This window comes from Tachyglossus aculeatus, chromosome X1 (genome assembly GCF_015852505.1).
Source record: "Tachyglossus aculeatus isolate mTacAcu1 chromosome X1, mTacAcu1.pri, whole genome shotgun sequence".
Classification (NCBI taxonomy): Eukaryota; Metazoa; Chordata; class Mammalia; order Monotremata; family Tachyglossidae; genus Tachyglossus; species Tachyglossus aculeatus.
In genome coordinates, this window is record NC_052101.1 from 12,881,589 (window position 1) to 12,897,393 (window position 15,805).

Consider the following 15,805-nt stretch of genomic DNA (forward strand, 5'->3'; position numbering starts at 1 on the left):
CACTTGTCAGCTGTGTGACGTTGGGCAAGTCACTTCACTTCTCTGTTCCTCAGTTACCTCATCTGTCAAATGGGGATTAAGACTGTGAGCCCCGCGTGGGACAACCTGATCACCTTGTAACCTCCCCAGCGCTTAGAACAGTGCTTTGCACATAGTAAGCGCTTAATAAAATGCCATTATTATTATGATAACAATGGTGGCCTGGCATGGAAATGCAAGGGGGCGGTGAGAGGGGGAAATGAAGGGGAGATGGTAAGGAGAGGCTGTCCACTTTCTCCCCCCGGCCCACCCACCTCTTCAGCATTCATTCATTCATTCAATCGTATTTATTGAGCGCTTACTGTGTGCAGAGCACTGTACTAAGTGCTTGGGAAGTTCAGGTTCAGCAGCCAGCTAACGCAGCTGAACTGGCCCTTTCCGAGTTGTTTCCTGGAAGGTTTCTCCACGGCTGAAGCGGTGGGTTTCCAGGAGCGCCAGAAGCCTTTGTGACTCAGTTTAGAGGGGAATCGTAGCAGCAGTTGCATCAGTTCAGCAAATGACGATTGAGGTTTCAGACTGTGAGCCCACTGTTGGGTTGGGACCGTCTCTATATGTTGCCAACTTGGACTTCCCAAGCGCTTAGTACAGTGCTCTGCACACAGTAAGCGCTCAATAAATATGATTGAATGAATGAGGTTTCTGGGCCAAAGCACTGTCCTGCCGCTGCTCCTCCTCCTCTATGCTGCTCTCGCCCTCCACGCCTCTCCTTGCCCTTTTCCAGTTGTCAGCTGTGTGACCAATTGGCAGCTCTGTGACTTTGGGCAAGTCACTTCACTTCTCTGTGCCTCAGCTACCGCATCTGTCAAATGGGGATGAAGACTGTGAGCCCCCCATGGGACAACCTGATCACCTTGTAACCTCCCCAGTGCTCAGAAGCAGCGTGGCTCAGTGGAAAGAGCCCAGGCTTTGGAGTCAGAGGTCATGGGTTCATTATTATTCATGCCATCATTATTATTATTATTATTATTAGAACAGTGCTTTGCATGTAGTAAGCACTTAATAAATGCCATCATTATTATTTACTCCTCCTTCCCCTTCTCCTCTCTCCTCCCTTCTATTTGATGTCCTCTGTGTGTCCCTTCCTGCCTTTTTTTATTAATGGCATTTATTAAGCGCTTACAATGTGCAAAGCACTGTTCTAAGCGCTGGGGGGGTTACAAGGTGATCAGGTTGCCCCACGGGGGGCTCACAGTCTTAATCCCATTTTACAGATGAGGGAAAGGAGGCCCAGGGAAGTTAAGTGACTTGCCCAAAGTCACACAGCTGACAGTTGGCGGAGCCGGGATTTGAACCCATGACCTCTGGCTCCAAAGCCCGGGCTCTTTCCACTGAGCCACTGGCGTTCTGTCGTATCTTGATTTCCCCTAGTAGGGAATGATGTTAAGGAAGAGATGGAATCGAGGAGAACTGCCCCATGTGAGACAGAACTGTGTCCAAATCGATTATCTTTTCTGTCTGCCCCAGTGCTCAGTGCGTGGCGCAGAGTACGCTCTTCTCAGAGACCATGGTTATTTTTATTAGGAGGAAGGACACACAGAGAGATATTATTTGCGCTCTCAGAATCCCTGACAGTTGACGTGTAATAATAATAATAATGATGATGGCATTTATTAAGCGCTTACTATGTGCAAAGCACTGTTCTAAGCGCTGGGGGGATACAAGGTGATCAGGTTGTACCACATGGGGCTCACAGTCTTAATCCCCATTTTACAGATGGGGTCACTGAGGCCCAGAGAACTGAAATGAATAGAAGCAGCATGGCACAGTGGAAAGAGCCCAGGCTTTGGAGTCAGAGGTCATGGGTTCAAATCCCGGCTCCGCCACTTGTCAGCTGGGTGACTTTGGGCAAGTCACTTAACTTCTCTGGGCCGCAGTTCCCTCATCTAGAAAATGGGGATGAAGACTGTGAGCCCCCCGTGGGACAACCTGATCACCTGGTAACCTCCCCAGCACTTAGAACAGTGCTTTGCACATAGTAAGTGCTTAATAAATGCCATCATCATTATTATAAGTGACTTGCCCAAAGTCACACAGCTGAAATAATAATAATAATAATAATAATAATAATGGCATTTACTAAGCGCTTACTATATGCAAAGCACTGCTCTAAGTGCTGGGGTGGTTACAACGTGATCGGGTTGTCCCACGGGGGGCTCACAGTCCTAATCCCCATTTGACAGATGAGGTAACTGAGGTGAAGAATACCCTAGCCACTCGTTGCCCTGGCTCCTTAGAGTATTCCCGTGGGGCCGGGCGTTGTGGAAATGATGGGAAGTTAGCCTGCTCCGACAGAGGAGGTAGTCTCACCTAGTTTGCCGTGGTTGAGCACTCCCCCCACCTCTTGGCTCTCTGCCTCCATCCAGCCTCTGCACTGCCAAGTGAGCGACCCTGGTTTTCCGTAGCCGGGGGCGGCCTCAACACGCGTTCCCCTTCCTTCCCATCCCGTTTAGCAGCGTGAGGAGCAGTGGGAAGGCAACTGAACCGGGACCAGTTAAAACTCTTTCAAGTCAGCTCTGGCCAAGTGTGTCTGAAAGGCAATCGAGTTTTACCTTTCGGGCCATCTCGGGAAGAAGCAATTTTCAAGCACATCAGTTTGAAACAGGCTTAGTTTGTGCCGGGACCTACCAGAGCTCCTGGGGCCTTGATGATTCAAAGCCCCAGCCCCCTGGGCTTGCCCTTTCACTCTCCATGCCGGGATAGTAATAATAACTGTGGTATTTTTTTTGATGGCCTTTATTAAGCATTTACTATGTGCAAAGCACTGGGGAGGTTACAAGGTGATCAGGTTGTCCCATGGAGGGCTCACAGTCTTAATCCCCATTTTACAGATAATAATGATGGCATTTATTAAGCCCTTACTATGTGCAAAGCACTGTTCTAAGCACTGGGGAATTTACCAGGTGATCAGGTTGTCCCACGTGGGGCTCACAGTCTTCATCCCCATTTTACAGAGGAGGTAACTGAGGCCCAGAGAAGTGAAATGACTTGCCCAAAGTCACACAGCTGACAAATGGCATAGCTGGGATTTGAACAGATAACCTCTGACTTCAAAGCCCGGGCTCTTTCCGCTGAGCCCCGCTGCTTCCCTGCTGAGCCACGGAGGTAACTGAGGCACAGAGAGGTGAGGTGACTTGCCCAGAGTCACACAGCTAAGTGAGCCCGCTGTTGGGTAGGGACCGTCTCTATATGTTGCCAGCTTGTACTTCCAAAGCGCTTTCAGTGCTTAGTACAGTGCTTTGCACATAGTAAGAGCTTAATAAATGCCATCGTATTATTATTATTAGTACAGTGCTCTGCCCACAGTAAGCGCTCAATAAATTCGATTGAATGAATGAAAGTGGCAGAGCTGGGATTTGAACCCATGACCTCTGACTTCAAAGCCCGTGCTCTTTCCACTGAGTCATGCTGCTTCTCAGTATTTGTTCAGCCCTTACTATGCTCCAGGCACTGTACTAAGCACTGGGGTGGGTACAGGCAAATCTGGTTGGACACAATCCCTGTCCCACACGGGGCTCCCAATCTCCATCCCCATTTTACACCTGAGGTAAGTGAGGCCCAGAGAAGTGAAGCGACTTGCCCAAGGTCACACAGCAGACAAGTGGCAGAGTGGGGAGTAGAACCCATGAAGCAGCGTGACTTAATGACAAGAGCACGGGCTTGGGAGTCAGGGACTTGGGTTCTAATCCCACCTCTTCCACTTGTCAGCTGTGTGACCTTGGGCAAGCCACTTAACTTCTCTGTGACTCAGTTCCCTCATCTGTAAAATGGGGATTAAGACTGTGAGCCCCACGTGGGACAACCTGATTACATTGTACTTGTGATTTGCAAGGACCACATTTTTACACTGGTGGAACTGCAGCACTGAGGTTTTCCTATCTATGTGTTGACAATTGTTTTAACCCCCAAATATAAATTTAGTATGAAGTGGCATTATCTCACAAAGAGGATGATAACATGTTTATGATACACATCATTCTCTAGGGGCATGAAAAATTATTCTCCCTATAACCACCTGAATGGCAAATAGTGGAGTTTTCCCTATCGGGCTTTGGGATGAAGTAACTATTTTAGCAGCAACACTTATAATCAGTTCCTGGTTGCTTGTGATAGTACGGAGAGTTAGAAGTAATAGCTTCTTCTGAGCATTTACTGTGCACTGTTCTGCATACAGTACAAAGAGGTGCATTCCCCTGCCCACAAGTAACTTATTTTTTAATGGGAGATATGTAAAAATGTTTTAAAATGGAGTATACTCAAGTGTGCAATATCAAATCAACATACTTATATAAGTACTGAGGATGAACATAAATGCGTTCAAGTGGTATCAATAAGTATAAATCCATACCTAGACAGTATGTATAAGGGGTAGAGATGGCTGATAGGTTATTACGCTTTGGGGTGCCGGGAATTAATCCAAGAAAGCTTGCTGGAGGAGGTGAGATGTCAGGAGGCCTTTGATTATGGGCAGAGCCTGGAGAGTTGTGATATCCTGTGTTGTAAAGTAGTTATTTAAAAGATATTTTAGTCTCTGTCCCCTGCCATTTGTGACATCAAATTCATTCTATCATATTTATTGAGCGCTTACCGTGTGCAGAGCGCTGTACTAATCGCTACGAATTTTAATTTATATTTCAAGCACTATGATCCAATTTAAGTAAAGGGACCTTCTTCAAGTGTTCCACTAGTGTGAGAGATACTGGAGCAGCTTAGCTGCAGAGTTAAAAGTAAATGGGACACTTGCAGCTTCGTTGCACACTAAAATGTTTGTTTTGCAAGATAATCAATTTCGGTTGTCTGCATTCTAAAGTAGGATGTTCCACTCATATACCTTCCATCTCTCACTCGCATATTTGACATTTCCTTTGGCTCTAGATTAAAGGGGTGGTTGTGGGATTCTTGGAAGGCGGGCAGAGCGTATTCAGAGCTAGAGCTAAGCATATTCAGCTAACTTCACTTAGAAACTTGAAATAATCATATGTGGTAATTTTAAAATTTCCTAGCACTCCATATTTCGTGGTCCTAGCCTCAAAACGGACTGATTTTTTTGAAGGTTCCGCAAAGGGGAAAAGGTATTATTTTTTTCAGTCTTCCTAGGAAATAAGTAGAGAAGCAGCATGGCTCAGTGGAAAGGGCCTGGGCTTTGGAGTCAGAGGTCATGGGTTCAAATCCCAGCTCCGCCAGTTGTCAGCTGTGTGACTTTGGGCAAGTCACTTCACTTCTCTGTGCCTCAGTGACCTCATCTGTAAAATGGGGATTAAGACTGTGAGCCCCCCGTGGGACAACCTGATCACCTTGTTACCTCCCCAGCGCTTAGAACAGTGCTTTGCACATAGTAAGAGCTTAATAAATACCATCATTATTCTTATTATTAAGTAATTACGTTTGACTGACAAGTGATGCAGTTTCTCTCACTGAGCTGTTCTTTCTTTCATTGTAGCAGTAGCAAACTAGTGTGATAGGCAATATTAAGGAAACAAAGAATTAAAAGCAGGCTGCAGCCAATCCCTGCAAGGTTTCCTTTTTCCTTTCTGTGCACCCTCCTAGCAATTCAGGTGCGAGTCCCCAAGCCAGGGGAATTTCAGGGTTTGCCTTTTTCAGGTGCACTTTCTAGATCAAGGAGATAGGGTGGAGAGCAGGTACTTAAACCTCCAGAAAGGTAAACAGAAAGTCATCCTGTAGGGCTATCTAGTTAGAGCTCAAAAGTGAGAATCCTAAAACCCAATTGTCCCCCTGTCTGTTCAAATATTGACCAGTTGAGGGAAGAAAGATTGGAGTTTGAGTTGGCCTCCCAGGCTGGCTGACTGACTATTCTGCATTTGCTTGCTTATCCTCTGTCTTCCTATAAAGAATTTCGGGCAGGAAAAGGGCTAATTTGGCTCAGGGGATGATGAAATTCTTTACAGGGTTTTAGGCTTACTTGATGTCACTTAATTAAGCAAATACAATTTAGCATGGGGTGAGACTTTCTTTTATGCTCCTTGGCTGTTTATTTTAGGAAATGCCTTACCAGCTGGATAGATTAGAATGTTTACTACTGGTGTTTCTTTCATCCCTTTCTAAGGATTGGTCTTAACTGTGGCACAGTAAAAAAGGGGTAGAGTATTAAGTACAGCAAAACAATGGAGAGAAGGAAGCAGGAAGTAAGGGGCAGGTAGGATTTTCGCTGTCCTGCTTTCAAATCGGTGACCTTATATTATTGCATATTTGAAAGGCCAGCTGCAAACTTGCCTGCGCATGCGGGAGTACTGCCCGTTCTTGCTTCTCTCCTCATGGATAAAGTAAACCTTGACCAGAGAATAGCCACAGCGGAGGTAGCGATAACTGTTTACAGATGTTTGAATGGAAAATTCCCCAATTGATACCTTTTCTCTCCTCCTGGGATAAGGACACTCCTTGGGGTGAAATTTCCAGAGGGATACAAGCCCATCTTGCAGGGATTGCTAGTCCTATAATTGGCGAACAAAACTGTGGCCCCTAGCAAGATTCCTTGCAGGATTAATTAAACCATAAGATGCACGGATGTAAGGGGAATGAAACATTTAAGGAGTAAAGATCTGCTGCAAGATGATAATGGGCTTCCTCCTACCCCTGCTTGGAATTTATAACCCGTGGTGAAATGAAAGATCACTCTAAATTAAGAAAATAAACTGTTGGCTTTGACAGACTGTTGCACGGTGACTGAATGCAGTTTTATTCCCAGCTTGCTCTTTATGTAGAATTTTAGTTCGTTCACTATTTTAACATTGTCTTCCACTCTGTACTAATACTTTTAGACAAACTGATCGTGTGACAGCCAATACAGTCCCTGAAGCCTTTCCCTTTTTTCTCAGCAATGAAATGACCCCCCGCTTTTTGTACAAAACGTAACACTAGCGTGGGGAACCCTGTTGCCTAAAGAACATTTTGCTTTAAGTTTCCTTGTAAACTCTGCGATACGGAGGAAGAATTACAGTCTGCAGACACGGCCGGGGAGTTTGGGAAGCGACATCGGTTCAGCTTAACTGATTCTAAACATTCCTTGCAGATGGGCGTATTTTCAGCCCAGTCTAGAGAGAGTCGCAGAGCTGAATCCCAACGGAACCTGGGAAAAATCCATCCCGTTTCTAAACCTGCAGTATTAAAGCATTGCATCCTGTGGTCTCTTTTACTTAATTTCCTCTAATCTGCCAAGGGCGCTCAACTGCTCCAGTAAATACATCCAGGAAATTGGCAAACCACTTGAGTCCAGGAGGGAAGGATTGCCCCCCCTTCGTTATTTATCAGTAATTAGCTTGATTATCACAGTTTTCCTGATTCTGGCCATGTTGTGCTGCTTCCGACTTCCCCTACATGCCGTCAGCCAGTTTATAAGGTCCCTAGCCAGGGGTGCTGCAGAGCGGGGATTACTCAAAATAGTAAAGTGGATGTTTTGCAGAGACCTATACCACTCCCTCCCCCCATGTATTTAGTAAAGATGTCTAACTTCAAAGGTAGGCGTGCTGGGAGTTGATTTCAGTCTCCTTTGTACTGAAGGCAAGACCACTCCACAGGCAGAGAAGTAAAAAGTTCAAACCTACCCTCTAAGCGCTTTCTCCATCGCATCTCTTCCAAGAAAGGGAGTAGTACCAACCGAGGCTGGATTTAAGCGCGTTCACCGAAATTATTTTGCCTACCTTCATGAGCCACTGGGTGTTGTTTTCCATGATGTTCTCGAGCACTTGGAGTCTTTGCACTGAATCGTCGTAGTCTAGCGGGGCATCCCTCTGCACGGCGTTGGAGAAATAGGTGTTGGAAGAAGAACGGCAGTTGTCCGTCTCCGGTAAGAGGAAAGTGTAGCTGCACGACCCGTGCTGGACCTGGTACTGTTTCTTCCCGATAGTGTCCATGCTCTTCCGAAAGGAGTTGTAGCCTGAAGCTAAGACGAGATCAGAGCCCAAAGTAAAAAAAACAATCAGCCACATGCTTCTTTCAGCGATCGGGCAGGAAACCCGCAAAACTTCTGTACACTCAGCAAGAGTCCAGAATCATCCAGCTATCTGTCTCGCTGTGAAATGCTCTGCTACACTGCCATGTGTAAACCACACTGTGAGACTTTTTTTTTTCTTCCTTATCCTCCTAGCAGCTAACTTGGTTAAAAAAAAAACACAACAACAACAATGTGCTGTCTCCTCTCCAGCCGTCCCGTGAGCTGTCAGATGCGAAGAGGAAAAACAAACTTGTCCCAGTTGGGAGACCGGTGTACACTTTCAAACTACGCTGCGGTGTTTTCTTTTGTTTTTCTCCTTTGGCCAGATCCTACAGCTTCAGTATCCGAATCAATCACTTTCCTCTCCTTATATGATAAGTTGATAAGCGCAGCCAGACATGTGTAGCTAAAAGTGCTCCTCCCTCCCAGCTCAGCCCTTATCTTCCTGTAGGGGGTCATTGGCAAGGCAACAGGAAAATCAGAGGTTCTGCTGTCCAGTCAATACTGTAGGTTTCAGAAAGCCTCGGAAAAAAGGCTAATCAATTATAGGACCCCTGGGTATTTCCTAAGCACCACCCTAATTAAGTGTTTCCTAGACAGAGAAATCAGTGTTCCTTTGCCTGAAACGCATTTCACAGGGTAAGCTGGTCAAATATATCGGAGGGAGGGACTCTAGCTTCCAAGTATAATCATGAAGTCCCTGTCTCTTCCCTTAAGGAAAAAAAAATAAAGTTGTTGGGAACCCTCGTTTAGGTTTATTATTTCAAATACAGGGGAAGAAGCTCCGCTATTGTCAACTCCGTTTTGCTCCTCCATAAGAAGATGTGTCAAGGGAATTGCTTTAATGCTGAACTGGTCAAGCTCTCCCTGATTCTACTTCATTCCTAAATAGTTCCACCTCTTGCTCTCTTTTTTATTTCTTGAATCCTGTTTTCAGGGCCAATGGCCGTGCTTTTTGACAAAAGTGTAAAATACTTTAAATATTTAAATGCATTCAAATCGTTTATCCAGACAAAACGATTTAACGAATGTTTCTTTTTTTCATTGGGGGTCAGAGTGAGGAGAGCAGGGAACTCTAGGAAAATGCAATTTTCTATCTGGCTCTTCCAGAACGGCTCCACTAATCCTATGGTCTTAGCCAATACAGTAGCGGTACCTGGTTCATCAGAGAAGAGTCGAGAAACGACCCCCGTCCCCCAATTAGCAGGTCAAGACTTTGCTTGGAAGGAGACAGGGGAGGGGGCAAGGGGAGGAATCGCTTTCTAGTCCTAGCAGAGATCAGTTTTACACCTCAAAGCCTGAGATTTCACAGACTCAGGAGAGTGAGGAAAAAAAAACGTTGATTGCCTTGAAATCTAGCCAATAATAAGACTATTTATTGTTAACGTATACTAAATAGCTGAGAAATGATTTCCTTTAACTAACCATTCAATTGGCTGAACCTAAATGTAAAAGCCCAAAGTGATTGAAGTAGAAAAAGATTTTGCTTTTTAACTTTTGCGTGAACCTGGAGACATGGGAGGATTGGCTGTTCTGGATTCTCAGAGTCTCCGTTTTTCCAGGAGTCCGGTTAGGGAGAGGAGCGATTGTTCAAGGCTCTCCTGATCGCCCTCAAAGCCCCACAGAGAGGCCGCTATGGTGAGGAGCGCTCGGGCCCGGGTGTCAGATGGTCATGGGTTCTAATCCCGGAGCAGCGTGGCTCAGTGGAAAGAGCAAGGGCTTTGGAGTCAGAGGTCATGGGTTCAAATTCCGGCTCCGCCAATTGTCAGCTGTGTGACTTTGGGCAAGTCATTTCACTTCTCTGTGCCTCAGTTACCTCATCTGTAAAATGGGGATTAAGACTGTGAGCCCCCCGTGGGACAACCTGATCGCCCTGTAACCTCCCCAGTGCTTAGAACAGTGCTTTGCACATAGTGAGTGCTTAATAAATGCCATCATCATTATTATTATTATTATTATTATTATTATTATTATTATGTCTGCTGTGAAGTCACTTGAAGGCAAGTCATTTCACTTTCTCTGGGCCTCAGTTACCTCATCTGGAAAGTGAGGATTGAGACTGTGAGCCCCATGTGGGACAAGGACTGTGTCCAACCTGATAAACTTATATGTTGCGTAGGGACCGTCTCTATATGTTGCCAACTTGTACTTCCCAAGTGCTTAGTACAGTGCTCTGCACACAGTAAGCGCTCAATAAATACGACTGAATGAATGAATGAATGAATATGTTTCCCAGAGCTTAGACCAGAGCTTGGCACAGAGTAAGCACTTAATTAGTACCATAAGTATTATTGTTATTAGGAAGGCTATGGTGGTTCCTGGACCTATTTGCTACTTAGATTTTACAAAATTCGAGTTGTAGGAGGATGGAGGGGAGAGTCAGAGAAGCAAGTGATGCATCACTTTGGCTGTGAGCACCTTCCCCCCAGAGACCTCAGAAGCACAATCTGACTACCTACCGTTACAGACTAAATACCCATCAGAGGATAGCAGCTCTCCAGCACTCCCACTTACTGAATTTGAAGCGATGAGCTGGGTATCTCCCGCCTCCAGAATTTATTCCCAGCCCACGTGGAAAATGAAAGGGATGGAATTTACTAATATCCACGGAGCGATCCTAGATCCCAGCTGGTCACTGTAGAATTGGAGTAGCCAGAGGGACCAGAAGAGTTTATTTCTATCTCCTGGCCTGTGACAGTGAGCCTTCGGAAGGATTAGAAGTTAAACACAGTCCAGATCCATTTCTAGTGAGCAAAACGGACTTGACTAGGGTTCTTGAAACTGTTGATTATCAAACAAGACCCTGGGTTTTCCTCAATGACTTGCTGACAGGGTAGCAGGAGGCAGATGAGGTTATAAAAGGAGAAATATTATTATTGACGTCTCAAAATCTGTCCCGTCTGCCCTGCCTGCCCATTTTTTTTTTTTTTTGCTAACGGTCCCTGTCGAACAGCTGTGCTTTTTATCATTTATTTTCTTTATCAGGTTTGTTTTTACCGCACATATGTAGTCAGCTGGGATTTGAGCTGCTGGTTTCACCCTTCCTCCTCGCTCTCGATCTCTCTTTGTCTCTAACTCTTCAAACTTCTAGTTTGCTGTCATTGAGCGCCTTTGTGCTCATTGCACCTACTCTTAGGGAGGCAGTGTGAAGAGTTAATACCCTGGTCTCCAGTGTGAAGTCGTCCTCCAGGCTCCCTTGACAATCAATCAATCAATCGTATTTATTGAGCGCTTACTGTGTACAGAGCACTGTACTAAGCGCTTGGGAAGTACAAGTTGGCAACATATAGAGACAGTCCCTACCCAACAGTGGGCTCACTGTCTAAAAGCATTGGAAGATTCACTTCACCCCTGTGCCGAACTGGACCAACAAATACAAGTAATAAGTTCATTCATTCATTCAATCGTATTTATTGAGTGCTTACTGTGTGCAGAGCACTGTACTAAGCACTTGGGAAGTCCAAGTTGGCAACATATAGAGACGGTCCCTACCTGACAGTGGGCTCACAGTCTAGAAGGGGGAGACAGGGAACAAAACCAAACATATTAACAAAATAAAATAAATAGAATAAATATGTACAAATAAAATAAATAAATAAATAAATAGAGTAATAAATGCGTACAAACATATATACATATATACAGGTGCTGTGGGGAAGGGAAGGAGGTAAGGCTGGGGGGATGGGGATGGGGAGGAGGGGGCAATAGTGTAGATAATCATCAGGGATTGTAATGCAAGGGGCTCTTGGCTCCAATTATTTGAAGAGGAACTGATAACTTATGTAATTTTCATGATTGTTAAAGGAAAATGTGCCCAATTCTCCATGTAGCAAAAATTACTTCTCTGTGGAAGGAACATTGATTCTTTCAGACCACTAGGTGGCTGTTTAGGTCAGGGTTGCCATTCATTCATTCATTCAGTTGTATTTATTGAGCGCTTACTGTGTGCAGAGCACTGTACTAAGCGCTTGGGAAGTACAAATCGGGAACATATAGAGACGGTCCCTACCCAACAATAGGCTCACAGTCTAGAAGGGGAAGACAGACAACAAAACAAAACAAACTATGGTTCACAGGTCTAGTCCAGTCCCATACTTCATTCATTCAATCGTATTTACTGAGCGCTTACTGTGTGCAGAGCACTGTACTAAGCGCTTGGGAAGTACAAGTCGGCAACATATAGAGACGGTCCCTACCCAACGGCGGGCTCACAATCTAGAAGTCACAGTTTAGATACTTAATCTAAAGAATAACCACGGCATTTGTTAAGCACATATTCTGTGCTAATGATAATTAATAACTGTGGAACTTGTTAAGTGCTCACTATGTGCCAAGCACTGTACTAAGTGCTGGGGTAGATATGAGTAAATCGGGTTGGACACAGGCCCTGTCCCATGTGGAGCTCACAGTCTCAATCCCCATTCCACAGATGAGGTAACGGAGGCCCAGAGAAGTGAAGTGACTTGCCCAAGGTCTCAGCAGACAAGTGGCAGATCGGGATTAGAACCCATGATCTTCTGACTCCCAGGCGTGGGCTCTATTCACTATGCCAGCACTGTACTAACTTCTGGGGCAGAAACAGGATAATAATAATAATAATAATAATTAATAATAATGGCATTTATTAAGTGCTTACTATGTGCAAAGCATTGTTCTAAGCACTGAGGAGGTTACAAGGTGATCAGATTGTCCCATGGGGGGCTCACAGTCTTCATCTCCATTTTACAGATGAGGTCACTGAGGCCCAGAGAAGTGAAATGACTTGCCCGAAGTCACACAGCTGACAATTGGCGGAGCCGGGATTTGAACCCATGACCTCTGACTCCAAAGCCCGTGCTTTTTTCCACTGTGCCATGCTGCTTCTCTGCAGAGTCAGGTTGACCATAGTCCTTGTCTCACATGAGGCTCACAGTCTAAGTAGGAGGGAGAACAGGTATCAATCCCCATTTTCAAGCGCTTAGTACAGTGCTCTGCACACATCTCAATAAATACGATTGAATGAATTTTGATGATGATGATGATGATGGCATTTATTAAGCGCTTACTATGTGCAAAGCACTGTTCTAAGCGCTGGGGAGGTTACAGGGTGATCAGGTTGTCCCACGTGGGGCTCACAGTCTTAATCCCCATTTTTACAGATGAGGTAACTGAGGCCCAGAGAAGTGAAGTGACTTGCCCAAAGTCACACAGCTGACAATTGGCGGAGCCGGGATTCGAACCCATGACCTCTGAGTCCAAAGCCCGTGCTTTTTTCCACTGTGCCATGCTGCTTCTCTGCAGAGTCAGGTTGACCATAGTCCCTGTCTCACATGAGGCTCACAGTCTAAGTAGGAGGGAGAACAGGTATCAATCCCCATTTTCAAGCGCTTAGTGCAGTGCTCACAGGGAAGCAGCGTGGCTCAATGGAAAGAGCATGGACTTTGGAGTCAGAGGTCATGGGTTCAAATCCCGGCTCCGCCGCTTGTCAGCTGTGTGACTTTGGGCAAGTCACTTCACTTCTCTGGGCCTCAGTTACCTCATCTGTAAAATGGGGATTAAGACTGTGAGCCCCCTTGGGACCACTTGATCACCTTGTAACCTCCCCAGCGCTTAGAACAGTGCCTTGCACATAGTAAGCGCTTAATAAATGCCATTATTATTACTTGAGAAGCAGTGTGGCTCAGTGGAAAGAGCACGGGCTTTAGAGTCAGAGGTCATGGGTTCAAATCCCGGCTCCGCCGCTTGTCAGCTGTGTGACTTTGGGCAAGTCACTTCACTTCTCTGGGCCTCAGTTACCTCATCTGTAAAATGGGGATTAAGACTGTGAGCCCCCTTGGGACCACTTGATCACCTTGTAACCTCCCCAGCGCTTAGAACAGTGCCTTGCACATAGTAAGCGCTTAATAAATGCCATTATTATTACTTGAGAAGCAGTGTGGCTCAGTGGAAAGAGCACGGGCTTTAGAGTCAGAGGTCATGGGTTCAAATCCCGGCTCAGCCATTTGTCAGTTGTGTGACTTTGGGCAAGTCACTTAACTTCTCTGGGCCTCAGTTCCCTCATCTGTAGAATGGGGATTAATGTGAGCCCCCCGTGGGACAACCTGATCACCTTGTAACCTTCCCAGCGCTTAGAACAGTGCTTGGCACATAGTAAGCGCTTAATAAATGCCATTATTATTATTATGATGATGATGATCTCAGTAAATACGATTGAATGACTTTTCAGATGAAGTAATCGAGGTACAGGGAAGTGAAGTGACTTGCCCACAGTCCCCCAGCCGACAAGGGGGCAGAACCAGGATTTGAACCCAGGGACTCTTCCTGCTCGGCCGTGCCGCGTCTCGAATTTGAATCTGGCCGCCGATCATCAGAGTTCACACCGGCTTCCTCCGCTAGCGCCTTTGTCGTTTGGGGTGGGATCAAACCGTCCCCGGGATCTGTCTCTATACGTTGCCAATTTGTACTTCCCAAGCGCTTAGTACAGTGCTCTGCACATAGTAGGCGCTCAATAAATACGATCGATGATGATGATGATGATGATCTCAATCCAAGCGTGGGAAAGGGTAGTGAGTTTCGGAGGCTACCTACTGCGGGTCTGGTAGCACGTTGACCCTCCTCCCTTTCCCCATCCGATGATGGACAGTCCATACAGGCACTTACTGGCTCACCACTACCGGCAATGTTTAGTCTGGTCCTTGGGGGACAAAGTTTGGCACTCCCCGCTTAATGTATTGCTGTCTCCGTTACGCATACGCTGCTGCAACGCACTTAATGGCCCCCTAGAAGTCTAATATATTTAACGCTTCTCTCACGGTGTCCGAAAGAAATATTTCTTCCGTAACTAACAGGATAATAATAATGATGGCATTTGTTAAGTGCTTACTATGTGCACAGCACTGTTCTAAGCGCTGGGGAGGTTACAAGGTGATCGGGTCCTCCCACGTGGGGCTCACAGTCTTAATCCCCATTTTACAGATGAGGGAACCGAGGGAAGTGAAGTGACTTGCCCAAGGTCACACAGCTGACGATTGGCGGAGGTGGGATGTGAAGAAGATATTCATGTACGTAAATGAGAAGCAGCGTGGCTCAGTGGAAAGAGCCCGGGCTTTGGAGTCAGTGGTCGTGGGTTCAAATCCCGGCTCCGCCACTTGTCAGCTGTGTGACCTTGGGCAAGTCACTTAACTTCTCTGGGCCTCAGTTCCCTCATCTGTAAAATGGGGGTTGACTGTGACCCCCCTGTGGGACAACCTGATCACCTTGTATCCCCCCAGTGCTTAGAACAGTGCTTTGCACATAGTAAGTGCTTAATAAATGCCATCATTATTATTATTATTATTATTATTATTATTATTATTATTATTATAAAGTACATTGAAAAGCCAGGAATTCAGAGGCAACCCACAGCCTGGATTTTTATCTGGTTGCCCATTTTTATCTGATCTGGGCAATAACTGTGGCATTTATTAAACACTGGTACAAGGTTAGGCGGTTGGGTGTGCTCGCTGGCCAACATGGAGTGCGAAAACTACTTTATTCCCCTTTTACAGATGAGGAAAATTGAGGGCCAGAAAGGGCCATCATTTGCCCAAGATGACAATATGTCCGTGGAAGAACTGGGACTCAAACCCTGGTCTCCTGACATTTATCATTCATTCATTCAATCGTATTTATTGAGCGCTTACTGTGTGCAGAGCACTGTACTAAGCGCTTGGGAAGTACAAGTTGGCAACATAGAGAGACGGTCCCTACCCAACAGTGGGCTCACTGTCTAGAAGGGGGAGACAGAGAACAAAACCAAACATATTAACAGAATAAAATAAATAGAATAAATATGTACAAGTA

The 15,805-nt window shown here is 45.7% G+C and overlaps 2 protein-coding genes across 2 annotated transcripts in view; one reads left to right on the top strand and one right to left on the bottom strand.

Annotated features, from left to right (window-relative positions):
• Positions 1-8,329, bottom strand: part of ANGPT2 (angiopoietin 2) — a 105,399-nt gene extending 97,070 nt beyond the window's left edge. Inside the window, exon 1 of the mRNA XM_038771681.1 lies at positions 7,692-8,329. Within this exon, the coding sequence (XP_038627609.1) occupies positions 7,692-7,979 (288 nt within the window). The 5' untranslated portion in view covers positions 7,980-8,329. The remainder of the gene's footprint in view (positions 1-7,691) is intronic.
• The window catches only part of MCPH1 (microcephalin 1), a gene marked incomplete at its 5' end in the record, with an annotated part of 367,307 nt that overhangs the window by 215,491 nt on the left and 136,011 nt on the right, over positions 1-15,805 (top strand). The window lies entirely within an intron of this gene.